At 41.0% G+C, this 19165-nt stretch overlaps 1 protein-coding gene across 1 annotated transcript in view; it reads left to right on the top strand.

The window, feature by feature from the left end:
* AFF2 (ALF transcription elongation factor 2) overlaps positions 1 to 19165 on the top strand; it is a 941751-nt gene that overhangs the window by 274553 nt on the left and 648033 nt on the right. The window contains exon 3 of the mRNA XM_086918613.1: positions 664 to 1545. Within this exon, the coding sequence (XP_086774739.1) occupies positions 664 to 1545 (882 nt within the window). The remainder of the gene's footprint in view (positions 1 to 663; positions 1546 to 19165) is intronic.

Raw genomic sequence — 19165 nt, 5'->3', positions numbered from 1 at the left:
ATGATCCTGACTTGAGAGGGACCATGATGCAATTACCATCTGAATCTTTTTTGTAGATTGTATTTGTACAATGTTAACCCCTAACATTGGCAGTATCAGTTTTATTGTAAGCTTAATGGAATGGTGTTTTGCACTGAATCAAGTATAGAACACCCCTTGCCCAGGGCAGCACTCCAATGCTTTTTAATAGTGCTGTCAATTATAGCTGCAATGTTTAGTGTCTAATTTGCAAAACGTTATTCTTCATAAAGCATTGTGTTTTTGAATGCAACTTTTTTTGAGGAATTATGCACTGATTTCAAACACTGGAGAAGATTCCTAATATGGCCTACTGGTTACACAGAGATGTATTTCTCTTCAGGAAATGGGATTCTAGTTTGAGCAGCAAAGGGAATCAAATTTTTGGGAGTTCTCCTAACCATGTTTTTCACAGAATAAATGTTATATACTAAATATTATTTAATTAGTAGTTTATTTGATTAGCGTTTTTTCTTTCAATATTCAAACTGAGTAATAACAAGCTCTCATATTTAGCTACACTTTTCTATAATAAGTAAACAAAGAATAACTCAGTATGTAAATAGTTGAATCGTACAATTGTTTATGAACATTAACTTGTTATTATTCACACAATCATTGTCTCTGTTTTCTGTTTTTAATTAGACCAACAGAGGTGATGCTCTGGCCAGCCGTGTGCAGAATACATTGGGAAACTACGATGAAATGAAGGATTTGTTAACCAGTCATTCCAACCAGAGCCATCTTGTAGGTATCCCAAAGAATGCAGTGCCCCAGACTCCGAATGAGAAAACTGAGCAAAATATGCTCCATGAACAAAGACATAAAACGAGCCAGTGTCAACAAAGTGGTGGAATTTCATCTTGTTCAATGCCTCCCCCTCCTTCATCATTGGTAAGTTCAACTTTGCTGCACAATCACCAGAGTAACAGAAAATCCCGAACAGACTGGTCACGCAGTGGCCAGAGTGCTAACGTTGGCCAAACAAGTCAACCCAGTGGTCAGCTAATCAGATCAAAGCATACCACTTCACATGACCAGCCGCAAGGCAGATTTGAAGATCTCTACAGCTGTGAACAACAACATCAAAATACAAGCACAGAAGAGCCACCAGGGGTATCCTCCCACTCAAGGAGGCATAACCACTCTAAGTTAACCTCTGCAGAACAGTCCCACAGAGACAGTCATCATTCCAGTTCACCAGTGGATGCAGAATGCATTGGACACGTTTCCGGATCTCCACTCCCATCTACTTCTTTGCTAAATGCCAATACTGGACTTTCTTCCCAGACGTTTCCTCCTGTGCTTCACCCTAAAACAAGCACGATGCAGCAAAAGCCCACTGCTTATGTTAGGCCAATGGATGGCCAAGACCAAATACCCAATGAGTCACCAGACTTGAAACATCTGATGGAATTAGAAGATGGATTTACTAATCAGGTTTTTGGGGCAATTCTAGAAGGAAAGATCAGTGCAACCGGATCTAAGAACAAACTGCCAAAGCTCACAATCCCACAAGCAAGTGAAGTAAGTCTTCTTTCTACTTTCTACTGCATGCTTCAGAAACTGTGATTGTAAGATTATCTTCTATGAATGATCTCTAAATTAGAACTATTGGCCAACTTCAAATTAATAGAAAAGTGTCCCTTTATTTGCATGTTCAGATAATGTAAATGCAACGCTTGTCATGTCAGTGCCGACAATATATTTTACTGCCTCTTGCAATATTGCACTTTTCGACTTCTCAGTAATCCTACTGCTGTGCCAAGACTACACTATTTCTGCTATCAAAACAGCCTCTTTCCTTTAGTATGTGTTATTAAGTTTTTCTGACAATCACAAAGGAAGTTCTGACATTGTCCTATGAGCTTTCATTTCTAGCTTTGATTGCAAGATGGCCAACTGGGTTAATTACTCTTTAATGACATCTGGTTTGACATTAAATCATTAATGTTAATAACAGGAGTAGCAAATTAACTTGTTATACTCATGCGTTTGGCCAATTGAGTCCCAATAAATTGCGTTATAGCAACAGTTGCTATTTACAGTGCTTAGAAACAGAAAGAGTTGAAATATAAAACACTGTTTCAAATATAAGTTATTATTTTAAACTATTGATACTTCTGCTTTTGTTTGTATTACACTGGGTACCATTTATGCAGTTAGACGCTGACTTATTTAATTGCTGGTTGTTCCTTGTTCAGACAAGTGCCAATCCCCTATCAAGAAACAGTAGTTGCCATCAAAGAGCTTGATGATTCCTCTTACTCCATTGTGTGTTTTTTTTAATTTAATGAAAACAGTACGTTGCCCGATTTGACATTTCAAGTCAGATGACAAATTCACTCCTACTCCTGGTTTTCCCCACACAAGTTTCGCATTTTGAAAGGGGGGAAACATGCAGATTTACTATGTAGTGGAATCGAAACCATATACTATATCGATTTCGATCTTCAGAATTCGAAATCCGAAGATACAAGAGCGGGGTGCATTCCATTACTATATACCACATCTGAAAAATGGATATTGTGCTTAGGAGACACTACGGAGGACTCACACATGAATCGTAATAAATGAGTTTGTATAAAAAGTAAAGTTTTGCGCCTACTTTGAGTAAGTGATTCATAAAAGCTGGCATTAACATTGCATTCTATTAACCACTGGGTGGCTAAAAATCAACCTTTAACACCTTGGCTGCTAAGGGGTTTTCCCCCCCGGTGCTGGATTTTCAGATTTACCATTGTTCATGACAAGGTCAGCTCGTCATAAGCACAGCGCAGGTAAAGCCCATGACGAGCTGACCTTGTCATGAGCATGAATTACCATTGTCACTTTTGAACCTACATAAATGAGTCGTCATGTCAGTAGAAGTGCATAGGTCGAGAAAAAAATAAAAGTAACTGTTCAATTCTTTGCTCATAATAATATATTTTTAGGTCTCAAACGTAACCTTTAATTTCATCCCGGTTTTATGATTGTATGTTTTTGACTAGCATAACGGATGATGTCATGTATTGAAAACTATGATCAGTTTGGCCCTGGTAAGAAGATGATTGACCTAAATAGCATAGAATGAAAGTATAGGATGAAGATACTGTAAGTCTTTCTAAACAAAGAGATGTTGTACATGTCTACAGAAGCTGGCGTTGGTGATGTCTCACATTAGATCTGAGAATAGTGAATTAGTGTTTTATCTGGTTTGTTTTTGTCTGATAGTAATATAATAGCTTTGAGGGCTAACACTGGATAAATACATTTCTCATGACATGGATATAACAAGGCGAAAACATATTCATTGCTTTCGCAAGTCTGACCTTTTAATGATGTCATTAATACTGTGAGTTTTTTATTCCCATCTAAGGTATGGGAAATATTTTTAGGAGACCTCATGAAAGGCACATTGAAACATAAATATCTTGACAGAGTTCAATGTGTCTACTAAGTAGCTCTTTGGAAAAATAACATTTTGGACTATAATGGCCTCAGTGTTGTTTAACATTCCAGAGGCAACAAGGGCTAATGTGTGCTGGAGCGTTGCTGGGTGAACTTTATAAAATATTTCTCAAAGAAGCAAAATATCTATTTTTATCACATGAATGTTTTTTCTTGCATGTCAATTTAGTACAGAATTTAATTTCTGTATGGGTCCTTTTACATTTGTTTATGTTTGATGGGCAGAAACTATTTTTATGTTCAATGTGGGAAGAATGTAAACATAGGGGCCGATTCACAAAAGCATTTATGAGTGCAGGGATTAGCAAAATAGCAGTACTGTTTTATGTGCACATAAATGCCTTTGTGAATCCGCCCAACACGTCCCTTTCTGTATTTGTGAAAGCGCGAAGAGAGACATAGTTCTTTCTATTTGTATATCACTATTCCTCGAATATTGCCATTTAAGATGTTTAGGGTCTAGTTTACAAAGACAAGAGTACTTGAAAGAGTACTAAAGGTTTACTACTTTACACGCTCCAAAATGTCTTTGTGAATGGGCCCAATAGTGTTATAGAGAAATAAACTGCATGAACATTAAAGACTAAATTAGACACCCAAAACATATATATTATCATAATATATATAATTTATTTAATTAAAACCTATAGCATGAGTAACTGTGCCAATCAGCAGATGAGGAAAATACCTGCGCAAATGTAATTTTACAATGCTTTTAGAGTGGTCAAAGTATTATTTCTGCACTGTATAAGCATCACAATGTGTTCAGCTTGCAGCGGTAAGGTTTCGACTGCTACTTCTTGAATTTCTCCAATGGTATTGCATCACAATGTGTTCAGCTTGCAGCGGTAACATAGGTTTCGACTGCTACTTCTTGAATTTTTCCAGTGTATTTCAGATGTCTGTAAAATTATTTGCCCCCAATGCACATGAAGTCTGAGTAGTGAGTTATAAAGAGACCTTTTGACGCTAAAAACATGTCTGATTAGGGATCATTCGGCTTTCCGCTGCTGGTATGGTGTTGCTCAATAGTTTGCACTTTCTCACGGACCACGGTGGTGGCCTTCCATCCACTGGGTGCATCAGTTAAATCCACAAACTCAATGAGGGGACCAGCCTGTTTGTTGTGGGAGATTTGAACCTGCATATTGGTGATCATTTGATTACAAGAGCTTTGGAGTTTATTAATAAATTGGGATGTTCAAAGTTGGTGCATAAAGTTGACTGAGCGGCCCATTCACAAAGGTATTTTTAGCCTTAACTTGAAAAAGAAATTAATATTTCTAAAGCACACTATATGCAAGGTGCCATGGCGTTGGCCAGTTGAGCACATAAGCCTAAAACAGGAGGATGGAAACTTCCACGAAACCAGAACTAGGAGGGGACAAGCCAGTTTTTCAGATGTTTGCAGAAAACTTTAATTGTTATGGCTCCTGTAATATTTAATGGTAAAGAATTCCAGAGTTTGGTCGTGGCATGCGAGAAAGAGCCCCCACCCCATCTGGCTTTGGAGATAATGGGGACCACAACTTTCCTACTAGAATCCAATATGAGCGGCCTGGTGGGCACAAAGCACTGAAGAGTTGGGTGAACAAGCCACGGTTCCTTTTCGTGCAGTGTCAGAAAAGCTATGCAAAGCACTTTAAATATAATTTGCTTCCTCAATGGGAGCAAGTCAAGGGCCCGCAAGCCCTTGTCAACATAAAGATGTTTAGGAAGGTCTGTAGCATTTTGATCAACCTGGAGCTTGTTCAATGAGAATTTATTGTTGTTCAGGTACAAACCGCTGCAGTAGTCCAAAGAAGAAGTGAACAGGGCCTCAGCCACCGATTTACGGAGCTCTGGCAGAATAAACAGGAAAACCTTTTGCAAAGATCCGATGATGTAGAAACAGGTACTAGTAGTATGAATGATCAGCAGATTGAAGGCCAAGGAGTTCTCAAAAAGAACCCCAAGGTTATTAGCTGACTCCACTGGGGTAAATAAGAGACCACATGATTCAGGCCACTAGAGTTCAGACCAAATGGATTGCTGAACCCCAAAAACCAAGACCTCCGTTTTGTCCGCATTAGGTTTAAGGAAGTTGTATTCCATCCAAAACTGATTCCTTCCATGCAGTTTTTAAACTTGCCTGCCACCAAGGAGATACTGCCCGTAATTGAAATGATAATTTGGGTGCCATCTGTGTATGACAGGACTTAGAAGCCAAAAGAGCAAACCACGACTGCTCTTAGAGCAACTTAGAGATTTAAAAGATTATGGCTAAGTGAGGAACCCTGAGGCACCCCATGCAGAAGGCTAAATGCCTTAGCCATGAACTGTCCTAAGACAACAACTTGCATCCTCTCTACAAGGAAGGAGTGTTGGAAGTTAAGTGCCCTAGCATCCTCTCATAGATGTTGTATGTGATGGACCATACGCTCAGGAGAGACTGTTTCAAAGGCACTAGATAGGTCGAGCATAACCAAAATTGTGGCTACGTCCTGATCCACCTGGTCTCTGATACGATTTTCTGCCATTACTAATGTGGTCTCTGTTAGGCTTGGGTGGAACTTGTGGAGTTTCACTCTGTGGAATTCAGTGGAGTTATAAAAAAAAAAGGCACGCTGTGATTTAGCACTGGAAACTTGTTCTATGCTAACAAATCAGCGCATTCAGCACCATGCACCACGTCAGATAGCGCATCTTCTCTAGTTGAATTTACTGCCACTTGAATAGGCTTTCTACTCAAGTGGCAGCTTTCTGACCGTGAAGAGTGGGGACTGCCCATGACCACCAGCATAGGAGAAATCTAGCCAGGTGCCCTACTAGGGACCAAAAATTGTGATAGGGGACGTCAAATCTTGCTCACACTCGCCAACTTACTGTTTTCAAACCATCCTCACTTGCAAGTTAGGTGAGTGTGTAAATCAGGGATTTAGCCAATTAAACATGTTTTGGAGTTCTGGTTGCAGAACTCCAGGGTACAGAGTCAGAAAATCAGAAGCTTCAGTCCAAAAAAAGTAGGTGATATGCTAAAGAGGAATTGGCATTTTCATTCACATTTTATATTGTATATAGAATACACTGATGTTTATGTAAACACAAGAATAATATACTGGTTGCAAACCACCGGGTGATGCCTCTTGATTCTATTTCAGAACAATATAATTTGTGAGTCAACCTACAAATAAATTACACTTAGTTTATCACTTAAATCGTGAATTATAGACTACTTCCATGTTTGTATTCTTATCCTGAAGATATTTGATGAGATTTAGTGACAAGGCAAAGCGACAAGCTTGTGTCAGATGTCTCCCAGATCGTTCTGTTATTGCTGTGTATATTGATTAGTTCATCGCATTCCTGCCTAGCTGTAAAACAAACTGCTGCCATTCTGCATTTAACAGAAAAAACGATGATAGGTTCTTAGATGTATTGATTCATACAATGGTTACTGTAGGAGGTTTTATGAATTACTGCACCTTAGAACTCCACGAGCTATTTCGGCTTGTACTTCATTTAAAGTGGTAATGTACTGCTTTTACTATTGAAACATGTATGCAGCACAGCTTTAATGGAGGAAAAGCTGATTTGTTAAGGATGGTTAACAATTTTTCTTTATATAAAATGTGATGGGGTATGACTGTATATCTAGCTTAGAATGTTCTACTTAGAGGATTGAGATATTGATGTATATTGTTATATAGATATCAGTCCAGTGCTTTTTGCTTAGTGTAGTAGTTCATGCTCATTGCCTGGTTACGCCCCTAGGTAAATTAATGAATTATTTTGAGAAAAATTATTAATGTTAGCTTGTGTTGTAAAATAGATGGCTTTTTGCTCTAAAGCCTGCCCTAACGATGTGCTAAAATTGGTAATGTTCAAGACAATGTGAGTGTAACAATTTTTAAATATCCAAATACTGGGGTTAAAATTTCTAGGGCCAGATGCAGCACTTGGCAGTCAGGCTACACCAAAGTGATCCTGTGGCACCATGTTACGAGGCAGTCCAGTTACCTTTAAAAGACATATTCAACAGCAAAAAGGCCTTCCCCATCACACACCAATTCTCTTTCGACCGATAGCAGAGATACATGGCAAATTTATACTGCTGCTCTAGATGTGTACCATAACACTAATCTACAGGGTCATGGTGTGTTCACATTCACATAAAAAGTTACACCTAGGTCTAGTCCCACTCTAAAAATTAAAAATAAAGGGAGCAAAGAGAGAGTGCCTCAAGGTAACAACACCCGAGGGGGTTCTTGGCAAGCAATTGCCAGTTTACCCACTTCTCATCATCGGCCACTCTCTCTTTGTGTGAGTAAAGAACGAAAAAGAAGAACACAGATAGTGATTCCCTAACTAATATATGTGTAGTGCACAAAGGAAAAACCTCTGTTCCCTCAACTAAATTAAGGTGAAACAAGTATATGTGTGCACCTAGAACCCCTGTGATAGCCAAGGACAATCGGCCACCACTTCTAAAAAAAGGGAGAGATTTGCTAGCTATACAACTGTATTCTGATGCTGCAAGAGTTCCCAGTTAAAAATGATTCTTAATATACCATATATATTTACTCAGTGCCGACATGTTTCATTGCCATAAACTTCAGCAACTTAGTCAGGGCAAGATTGGGGTTCTGTTTTCAATCTTTAATTTTGTAAGTTCACAGGACCAGTAGTGATATTTAAAAACAAACACATCTGGAATGAAAAGTTAGTCCCAAACACAGGACTACATGATGCCACAACAATGTGAACGTACAGCATGTAAAACACACACACAGTAGAATAAGTCCACTATTAACTGAAGGCTGCCAGCTACTGCATACCTGCAGCCATCAAGCGCAATAGATGCTGTTTTGTGAGATCACATGTCTACTGGTGGTTTAGCTAAAATCTGGCCCCCTGCAAAGCAAATTACATACGTACAATGTGGCCACCAAAAAATTCACATGTATACCATGGCACTCTCTCTTTGCTCACTTTATTTTCAATTTTTAGAGTGGGACTAGACCTGGGTGTAACTTTTTATGTAAACGTGAACACACCATGACCCTGTAGATTAGTGTTATGGTACACATCTAGGGCAGCAGTATAAATTGGCCGTGTAACTCTGCTATCGGTCAAAAGAGAATTGGTGTGTGATGGGGAAGGTCTTTTTGTTGTTGAATAGTGATTGAGTGGGGGGCGGCCTCTTCCCTTTGTTCCCCCTAGGGCTTCTTTTTGATTGAATACCTTTAAAAGACAACCAGAAGATATCCTAATGAATAACAAACAAAGAAACCCCTGGGTCTGATAGAGAAAGGAACGAGTATTATTGATAGTACTCATTCATTTCTTTTTCGCACCCAGGGGTTTGTTTGTGTGTTATAGCTTACAGAATAGGGGAACCAACGCCTGCGGGTCACAAAAAATTCTCTCTAACCCTTATAGAGTTCTGATATCCTAATGAAACCAGAAGATGTATTTCTTCCACAAGGGCCTGAGGAACACATCAGGGCTAGGTAGTAACATTTAAATTGTTTAGCCAATAATATGGGCAAGGTGTGTCTTATCACTAATGTAAATGTGAATGTAAATGTAGTATACTTGTAAAACAACCTCTATACCAGGGTTAAGCTTTCTTGCAACATCAGAATCGACTCACAATAACCTGTTACTTTAATGGTGAGGAAGATGTTAGAAAATGGTAAGGAGCAACCTCAAACAGCTGTGACAAAAAACTGTCCAATCACAGAAGTGAGATCCAACAGCACTAGCCCTCAGGCTTTGGCAAGACACTTGCCATTAGAATCTTGGATTTGAAAGGCACAATGATTCAATTAAGTCTGGATATTTTAGGGACATGTCTGAAAACACACTAATAAAAATATAATATGCAATTTGCACATGCACACAACACAAACTAAATAGAGCATCTTTATTTGAGGTGACCAACAGGCGACACACCTCATCTGATGTAACCACAGTGACTCTGTACAGGGACCAGCACTAGGTGTTTCTCACAGTAAAGCAGCAAGCATCAGTTGACATGTTTCACAGACTGTTAGACTTGGCATCCTTGGTGTGGTATCCACTGACTTTTACCTCCTGACCTCCTGTTTTGCTGACTTCATTTTTTTTGGCAATATGATTCTGGGCACCTTACCACTGCTAACTAGTGCTAAAGTGCATATGCTTTGTACTCTAAACATGGTAACATTGGCTAATCCACAGTTGGTATATTTAATTTACTTATAAGTTTCTAGAGTCACCTTCAAGATGCTCACTCACACACACAAGGCCCTCCACGACACCGGACCAGCATACCTAAACAGCCGACTCAAATTCCCGCACCCCAACGAACTCTACGATCAGCCCAGCTCTCCTATGCCATGGTTCACCGCATTAGAAAGATCAGATCGGGAGGCTGCTCCTTTTCCTTCCTCACGGCCAAAGCCTGGAACACCCTCCCGCTCCACCTCAGACAGATAACATCGCTCCCCATCTTTGCAAGGAACCTCAAAACCTGGCTCTTTGATAGACCTCCTCCTGGATGGATGGGAAACTGCACCCGCCTCCAGCGCCTTGGGACCCTTACGGGTCAGTAGTCATGCTCTAACAAGCACATGATTGATTGATTGACTGGTGAAGTACAGTGCATGTGTCCAGGGCCTGAAAATTAAATGCTACTAATAGGCCGGCAGTAGTGATTGTGCCACCCACTCAATAGCCCTTTAAACATGACTCAGGCCTGCCAACGCAGGGCTGTTTGTGCAGTTTTACAACTGCTATTTCGTCCTCACAAGTTAACCTACTTTCCAGGCCCACCCCTTCCTTTTTATTACATGTAGCTTACCCATAAGGTAGGTCCTTGGCAGCTCCATGGGCAGGTTGCAGTTTATTTAAAAAGTAGGACGTGTATTTTTAAGTTGTACATGTCCTGGTAGTGAAATACTCTTACATTTGTTTTTCACTACTGCACGGCCTATCTCTCCTATAGGTTAACATTGGAATTGCCTTAAACACCTTTTAAGTGTAATTTCCAATTGGAAGCAGAAAGAAATTTAGGGGTGTCCGGACTCAACAAATTAAAATCACAACTTATGGTGAAATCAGATTTTAAATTGTAAGTCTGAAAATTCTACTTTTAGAAAGTTCACATTTTCTTACTTTAACCATTCTGTGCCTCTACCTGTCTCTGAATACATGTCTGGATTGGATTACAGCTGGGCTTTGTACATTCTCTCTCAACAGTCACACAAAGGGAGCTGGGATGTGAAATTTGCATCCTGATGGCCCATCACCAGTCTGTTGGGCCTTTCTGAGCTAAATTGGGAGGGAAGAGCTGACACTTGCACCTGAATAGAATTGTGTGTGTCCCCACTCAAAGGGCTGCATACCCGACTGTAGTGTTTTTGAAGTAAAGGGACCTTATGATGCTTCTTTGATGTCTCCCTTACACTTCGAAGGCACATTTGGGTATACGTACTGTACCCCTGACACCACAAAAAAAGAACTTCGCCAGTACGCAACACATTAAGCCTGCAAGAAGACTTGCTGTGCTATATGAGGGACTGCCACTTTGCTACCTGCTCTGCTTTGTTGGCCTGCTGCCTGCTGCTCTGTGCCTGGAAGTGAGAGAGATTGGACCTGCTCTCTACCTCTTTGAACGGGCTTGCTGGCTTTCCTCTTGTTTTCGGAAGTCTCAGGAACACAAAAGACTTCTTGCAACTCTGCTGGTGCTGCTGGACTCTGCAATCTTTGAGTGCTACCCTTGCCTGAGGTGCACCCTCCAGTCCTGGGCCTTGGAAGTGGGTTCTAAAGCAGTTTCCTGCAACAATTGTTGCAGTGACACCTTTGCACCTACCAGTACCGATGCAGTGCCTTCTGATGCAGTGTCAATTCTATGATGACGTGGGAACTGACTGCGAGGTTCAACGAGGACTCAGTACCAAGTCTTTGCGTTGAATTGAGTGTGTGGATCAGAACCGACGCTGTGAAGCCTTCGCAACTTGCTCTTTAGCAGAGACTTTTACAGTGAGCCCTGTGTGTGTCCTGTACCCGGCCTTCCCTCCATCGTGGTCAGCCTGAGCTTTGGATTTTCACCGGTCGCTCGTGACGTTCAGTAAACCTTTGACCACTAGTGACTTCTAAGCACTGTTTTTGCATTTAATCTGAAAAACATCATATCTCGACTTCTACTTATTGGATTTTTGTCATTTTGGTCTTGTTTTACTCATTGTGGAGTCTTTTAGTGGTATTTTCATTGTGTTTCTGTAATTAAACTGTGCACAAATACTTTACACATTGCCTCGTAAATTAAGCCTAACTGCTCTGTGTTAAGTTACCAGAGGGTGAGCACAGGTTAATTTAGGTTGTGTATCTTGTATGATTACCTGTAGCGTTGCTGCCATCACACCATTCTGATATACATGTTGTCCTACTGGTCACCCTAGTCTTGTTTAGGGGTATGCCCCTGGGCAGTTGAATAGTACTGTCTTGTTTGCCTGGATGCATGGCAGCATTCATGGCAGCATGTGTTAGTCAATGACTAGTATTGTGGCTCCTGTTTGGACAGCGTGTATACTCTGCCAACCAGAAACCTCATTTTCTAACATTGGTGATCAGTGGTGAGGATAGGAATCACAATCTACCACCACACAGCCGGTAACTGACACCAACAACACAGACCATGTACATACGTGACAATTCCTAAAAATAGGCTATTCACCAATGTCACTGAAAACCCAAATACATTGACAAGCATCTTACTATTGTCCATGAATATGGTCAGCAACAACATTCGGAAAGCTTGACAGCAGTCTGTAATAGATAGTGCATGGCAAACAGCGGAAAATGCACAGCTCATGTCTCAGGTTCTTTATCTCTTTAACAAACATCAAAATAGAAGGTGAACTATGCAACTAATAATAGACAAGAGGATACAGAGTGGAAAAGCTAACACTTCTGGGTCATGCCCGCTTGTGGGGATTTATTATTCCAGTAAATCATCTTATGCTTCATCGTGTGATCTAAGTGTGAGCCTATTGGAGCCATTTATTATGTTACTGGAGTAGCAACAGCAAGCCTTGCAGTAAATGGTCATATTCTGTGGCTTGGACAGTTCACTCTCTATTATGCCATCACCCCCTCTTCCTCTTCCACCCAGCATTCTTAACACTGGTCTATAAACAACTTGCCCCAGAGCTATGATCCCTTTTCCTTTTGGTAGCTAGAGTAGACTGCCCTATATAAAGAAATCTTTGTAAAAAAAAAGCGTGAACGTGCAATTGCAATAACCTCATTGATTCCAATCTCTTACTTACTAACCAAACCAGTCAACTCACCTCCTCCTGTTTCCTTGTTTTAAAAACCTTAAGGAAAATTCTTCCCTTTTTACCTATTGACCTGCAGAAAACATTGATCACTTCTCTTGCATTATGAAAGTCGGACTATTATAATGCCCTTTAGGTAGGTGCTTAGCAGGGCATTTTAAACAAACTGCAAAGACTGCAAAATGCCGAAGTCAGACTCCTTAAAAACATTACGAAATTTGAACCAGACTCTAAGGCAATGGAAAAACTATATTAGCTCCCCATAAAAAAGAGAGTAGCTTTCAAAGCTCTGTTCATAGCACACAAAACGCGTAATCACTCTGGCTCTGCTTTTTTTAAGAGCATAATCTACTGGTACAACACTAATAAATCGCTGTGATCAGCCACAGCTAGGAACGTGTCCATTCCATTAATTCACAAAGCCTCTTTGAGTGGCAGTCGTTTCTGCCATGCTATTTCAAGTTTCTAGGATCAAATGCCATGGCATCTGAGAAATTAGCCCAACTTTCTGTTTTTTTTTCAGAAAACTCCTTAAAACCTGGCAATTTACTCTTCCCTAGTAGATCAGACTTTAGGCAAACTTTAGGCAGCTCTCTTACCTTCAAGCAGATAGAAGTGCCAGGAAGCCCAGGAGCAGACGGCGCGCTCTACATACCCCAAATCAAATCAAATTAATAAAGGAGATTTTTTTTAGTAGTGGATATTGTATTACGCTGGCTAGTTTTGCAATGATGGGGCTCATGCAAGTGGGATCTTGGGTTTATGGAAGTTGCAGATTTTTGATGTTGAGGTTCATTAATGGGGTGGGATAGGAATATGGAGATGTTAGGATTGTAGCGATGTAGACCACTTCTGGGGCTTTTAATGTTAAGCAGTGAAAAGGTGTTTGAGGATAGGGATAATACTTTGGGTGCACAGTGGCTAGACAGGTGTAGGTTTGCGATGATGAGAGTCATTCAAAGAGTCTATGTGTTCTTTATAAGTGGGTAGGAAAGGAAAGAACCTGGAAGGAGTGCAATGATAAGAGTTATTCATGGGGTATGTTGGTTTTAGGGTGAAAGTGAAAACGAGGAAGACTTAGTGAGTGTAGAGTTCTGTAGGGATGTTGGCAAATTTTAGGGTTGACAGGGTCAGGTTCTATCACAGTATAAAGTTAACATTCTCCTCCTGGTTTATTAATCCTACATTGCAGCTATGTATAGTATTTGCACATCTCAGCAATCTGCTGGTGTCTCCTTTCTTCCCCAACCAAATGAGCCCCTCTCTTAGGGTTTTTCCACCTATCACTCACCAAGCCTCTTTTAACTTATTGTCCAATCTAAAATCTGGCTCCCCTTTAGATCCCTGCCCGGCAAAAGATATTGCACAAGCGGCACATGTGCTCAACCCCCTAATTAACCCTGTGCTTAACCTCTCCTTGAGCACAGGAACAGTCCCTCTGCGGTGGAAACATGCCCTGATAATACCTCTTTTAAAAAAAACTAACCTTGATCCTAGAGTCCATGTAAACTATAGACCTATTTCGCTTTTGCCCGCCCTAGCGAAAGTGGTTGAGAAGCATGTGCATCTCACTTTGGCCAATTTTCTTGAATCCAACAATATCCGGCATCCTTCACAGTCCGGGTTTCGATCCAACATGAGCACCGAGACTGCGTTGTTTGAAGTCACTGAGGTCATAAGAGAAACTCTGGATGCAGGGGGAAGAGCCATGTTGGTGATGCTTGACCTATCGGCGGCCTTCGGCACCGTCCCCCAGGACCGTCTCCTTTTTAGACTCTGGGAGATTGGTCTAAGGGGGTCGGTGTTCGGTTGGTTTAAATCTTTCCTTGCCGATCGCCACCAAACGGTCTGGGCTCCTCCTTTCTCTGCCATGATGCCGCCTTTGGAAGTGGGAGTGCCTCAGGGCTCCATATTAAGCCCCACGCTTTTTAACATCTATATGTCCCCACTGGCGGCTCTGGCAGAGACCTTTGGAGCTCAGATCGTGTCGTACGCTGATGACACTCAGCTTCTTTTTACGTGCGACAAAGGTGCCGACTTTGATGGTAAGAACATTGGAGATTGCCTTGAGGCAGTGTTCGGCTGGTGTCAGCAGAACTCCCTCAAGTGCAACCCCGCTAAGTTGGAAATACTCCTCTTTGGCGGCCCCCCTGATCCCAGCTGGAAGGCCTGGTGGCCCTCGGCCATGTTCCCTCCGACGAGTGACTGGGCTGTCGCCAAAAAACTCGGGATTCACATTGACAATTGCCTTTCGCTCAAACCCCAGATATCGGGTTTGGTGGACAAATGTTACGCCATCTTAAAGATGCTTCAGAAATTTTTGCCCCTTATCTCAGTTGACCATAGAAGAGTTACAGTGCAGGCATTGAAAGGTGCGCGTCTAGACTACGCTAATGCACTTTATCTGGGCCTCCCTGACTTCCTCCTATCTCGCCTCCAAGTTGTTCAAAACTCGGCAGCCCGTGCCATCTTTGGTTTGACTAGGAGGGCCTCTGCCTGTGCTCTTCTCACCACGCTTCACTGGCTTCCGATAAAAAAACGGATCATCTTCAAAGCAATGACGTTGGCTTTCAAGGCATTGCACGGCCTGGGAGCCTTCTATCTCCGGAAATGGGTGAACTTTTACCTGCCTTCCAGGCTACTCAGATCGGCCTCCCTAGCCCTGGCCGTAGTCCCCACCAACACGGCGGGCCAGGTGTGGCGGTCACTCTTTCAAACTCCTCGCCCCTCAGATATGGAACACTCTTCCTTGAGAACCACGGGCAGTCTGCTCCCTTTCAGGAAGTGTTTAAAGACCTGGTTGTTCACCCAATAAAGCTATCCGGCCCTCCCACTCCGCAGTTTAGTGTTGGATCCTAAGCGCCGGGACACTCTTCAGAGTAGCCGAGCGCTATAGAAAACTTCCCACATAACATAACATAACATAACATAACATAACATAACATTAGAGTAATACTTATTAAATCTATATCTTGTTGATCTCTAGTATAAATGTATTCTCAGGGCCGGCTTTAGGGCACTGCGACAGGTGCGGCCGCACTTGGAGCTGACCTGTGGAGGGGGGCGCTGACCTCAGGTGGGGTGCTGTGTTTAGCAATCACTTATGATTGGAGAGATGAGGGGCACTTTTGCCAGGTGGTAGTAAGAGAATCTGAGAAGGGGGGCATGGGATTGGGGGCACCAAAAATGATTGTCGCACCGGGTGCCACCAGTGCTAAAGCCAGCTCTGTGTCTTCTTCATCTTGTATGATTACCTGTGGCATTGCTGCCATCACACCATTCTGATATACATGTTGTGCTACTGGTCACCCTAGTCTTGTTTAGGGGTATGCCCCTGGCCAGTTGAATAGTACTGTCTTGTTTCCCAGGATGCATGGCAGCATTCCTGGCAGCATGTGTTAGTCAATCAATACCCCCACATGTATTATGTCATATATGTGGCCTGGTGTTAATATGTAAACTGCATGTGGTACTTATTCATAAATGGCCTTAGAATTCTGCATCTGGTCAGCGGTCTCTGAAGGTAAGTGGCACATACGTTTGGACGGTAACACTGTTTCGACATTGCTGCTACTATTTTTGTTTGACAACATATGCTTTATTATTGTTATGCCCTTTGCTGGACATATGTAGTGGAGAATGGCCTCATGGTATGACTGGGACTACTTAGTTTTCTAGAAACACTTTACTGGTTTGACATTATCATCAATGTTATATCTGTTTTTTTGAGTTATGAGGAGAGGTATTGTACAAGGGTATATGCTATACTAAATAAACTGTTGTTATGTCATCTGTATTGGCACTATGGCTCAAAGTGACACCGGGTCCTGCCTTGATTATGGTATTATTTGTTGTACTGTTTAAGAAGAATCATTACAGATCTGCTCTTTTTAATACTCTGTGTTCCTATAACATAAAAATTGTGCTGCACCAATTGTAAAAATTATTTTCCATAGCCAACTGCAATATGATGAGTTCCCAAACTTTTCTAACATGGGCAAATGATTTATACAGAATCATGCTGTAAGGTCTATTGTAACAACGTTTTTTTATTTTCATTCCAATACAGCTCTTTAGAATGCTCTTCAATGCCTAAGCATAGTTTATAATGTACAAAGCAACATAAGGCCTTGCTCAGTTGTCTACTCTAGACCATCCGATTCAGAATACGTTTGCACAGGTTACTATAAATGATCTGTGCAAATAACCTATTTCACAAGTGGAAAACCACTTTCCTAATTCACAAAAGTCAGTTTTGCGGTATCCGTGTGATCAAATCTGCTGTTGGTTATAATTGTGCAGCGCAGCGCAGACTGTCCTTGAAGTTGAGGAAGTGGTGAGGCTGGAAGGTAAAACTATTTTTCCGATTTATAAAAAAACATGAAAATATTAACTAGTAAGAACAGTTGCACTTGCAATGCTTTTTTCGCAAGCAAAAACTACAAGTCTACAGTAATGTCTGAGAAATATTGTGCTTGGAAGATGTGAACGATGAACATTTGGAGGTGTAAACTGAATACATGTTGTGAATTCCAGAAAGTTGTAAATCAGCAATGTGAGGTAGTAAATCTGGTGATGCAGCTTTGTTTTTGAAAATGAGATTAATCGTAAATTGGTTTTAAGCTAGATCATATATGAATACACATTTAAAATTATTATCCGTATAGGCCATTCATGATACTGTCCTACAAGAGGAAAGCTCACTCCCAGCCCATGTTATCTTTAAAAAGTAATGTAGGGTCAATATCTTCATTACATGTTTGCCTTTAGAACCCTTGTTCATACTATTTGCCTGCACTTGACCACTTTCTAATTTTGTTTGTTGCTGTTCTGAGACAGAGCTAACAGATACAGAGCTTTAAGTCTGGGATAAGTCTAATACTAAATCACTTACATCTTAAAACAGATCTATCAAAAAACTCTTATAGGGGTACTTTGAAGCTTCGCGCAGCTGGAGAACTACCATAAACTGGCGTTTTGCCCCCCTCTCCAAACATGCTGTCTTTGTACTCCATTTAGAGTTGATAAACAGCTGTGTTCCTGTCTGCAGAGACTCAGCTGCAAGACTATTAGAAACTATACACCACAATCCGTCCAGATGTGGCAGTCAACCGATTCAATTTAGGGTGTGGAGTCAGTCACTCTTTTCCTAAGCATGTGCGTCTCATGAAGGAAAAGTTCAAATGTCCCTGACACTTAGGGATGAGACTCTCTGGTCATCAGGGATATTAGTATTTTGCTTTGACATAGCAAATTCATGCTTAGTAGGGCTTCTTGCTGAAAAACGAAAGAAAATGCATATGCGGCCGCTTCAACATATTGACCTGCTTGGCATTCACAAATAAGGAAAATCCAGCCACCACCCAGGTGGATGCAGGTTAATTACAGGGATCCCTCGCAGACAAGTGGGCATCTCCAAATATGGTAGGCAGTCCTCCTTCAGGGGTTTGAAAGCTATGGTCTCTCTCAGCCTGGTGGGTTCGGTCAGCACCCACTTTAGTCTAAATTACCTCTTCAGGGATTACATATACCCCTTTATAAGTAGTTACAGAGTTGCAAATAATCAATGATGAACTATGAGTATTATCTTCAACATAGCCTTATATCAGTTTTCCAGGTCCCAACTTTCGGAAATATTTATTAAATGTAGGCAGAAGCTTAAAAAAGAAAGGTTCTGTATCCCTCTTCAAATCTTTTGAAGAATAGGCAATTACCTCTGCACCTGTCCTACCTTTTTATGTGCGGAGACTCTCCAGTTATAAAGATACTACTAGTTAACATGTCTTTGTGAATTGCAAACAATCGTGAATTTCCCCAAAAGTGTCAATTATCCATATGTATCGGCCCCTTAATTTATTTCCAGCACGCTTCATTGATCTGGTTGATCACCTTAATCCGAGTAGTTTGCCTTCTACATGCACAGCAGCTTACTATTGCCATTTTGTGGGTGGGAAAGCATTCATGGATTGAAAGTACACAATGAAGTAGGAAAATAGGCTAAAATTGCACATCATAAACTGGATAATATTGTGTAGAGAAGTCACGAGGGTGTCTTTAAATTAAGAAAATTCATTATTCATTTTACTTTATATACATTGCCTCCGGTGGAATTGACACTACAGGTTTTAGCAGCAGTTGGAATACTAAAGGAATTACTTATGCACATTCACGCTTAAGGATTTTCACGTGTTAATTTGAAACGGTTCGAAGCATTAACACGCATATTCATTAGGGAATGTATATGCAAAGAATCATAGGTTTTAGTACGTTGGCTTTAATTGCAGCATCATGCAGTATGTCTTAGGCAAGCATAACCAAATGTTCTTTCAAAAATGTCATAGGGTTACATTATTTATTGTTTTTACCTATAAACGATATTCTTAGAGAAT

The sequence above is a fragment of the Lissotriton vulgaris genome, chromosome 4_1 (assembly GCF_964263255.1).
Source record: "Lissotriton vulgaris chromosome 4_1, aLisVul1.2, whole genome shotgun sequence".
NCBI lineage: Eukaryota > Metazoa > Chordata > Amphibia > Caudata > Salamandridae > Lissotriton > Lissotriton vulgaris.
This window is presented reverse-complemented; position numbering and strand designations above follow the sequence as displayed.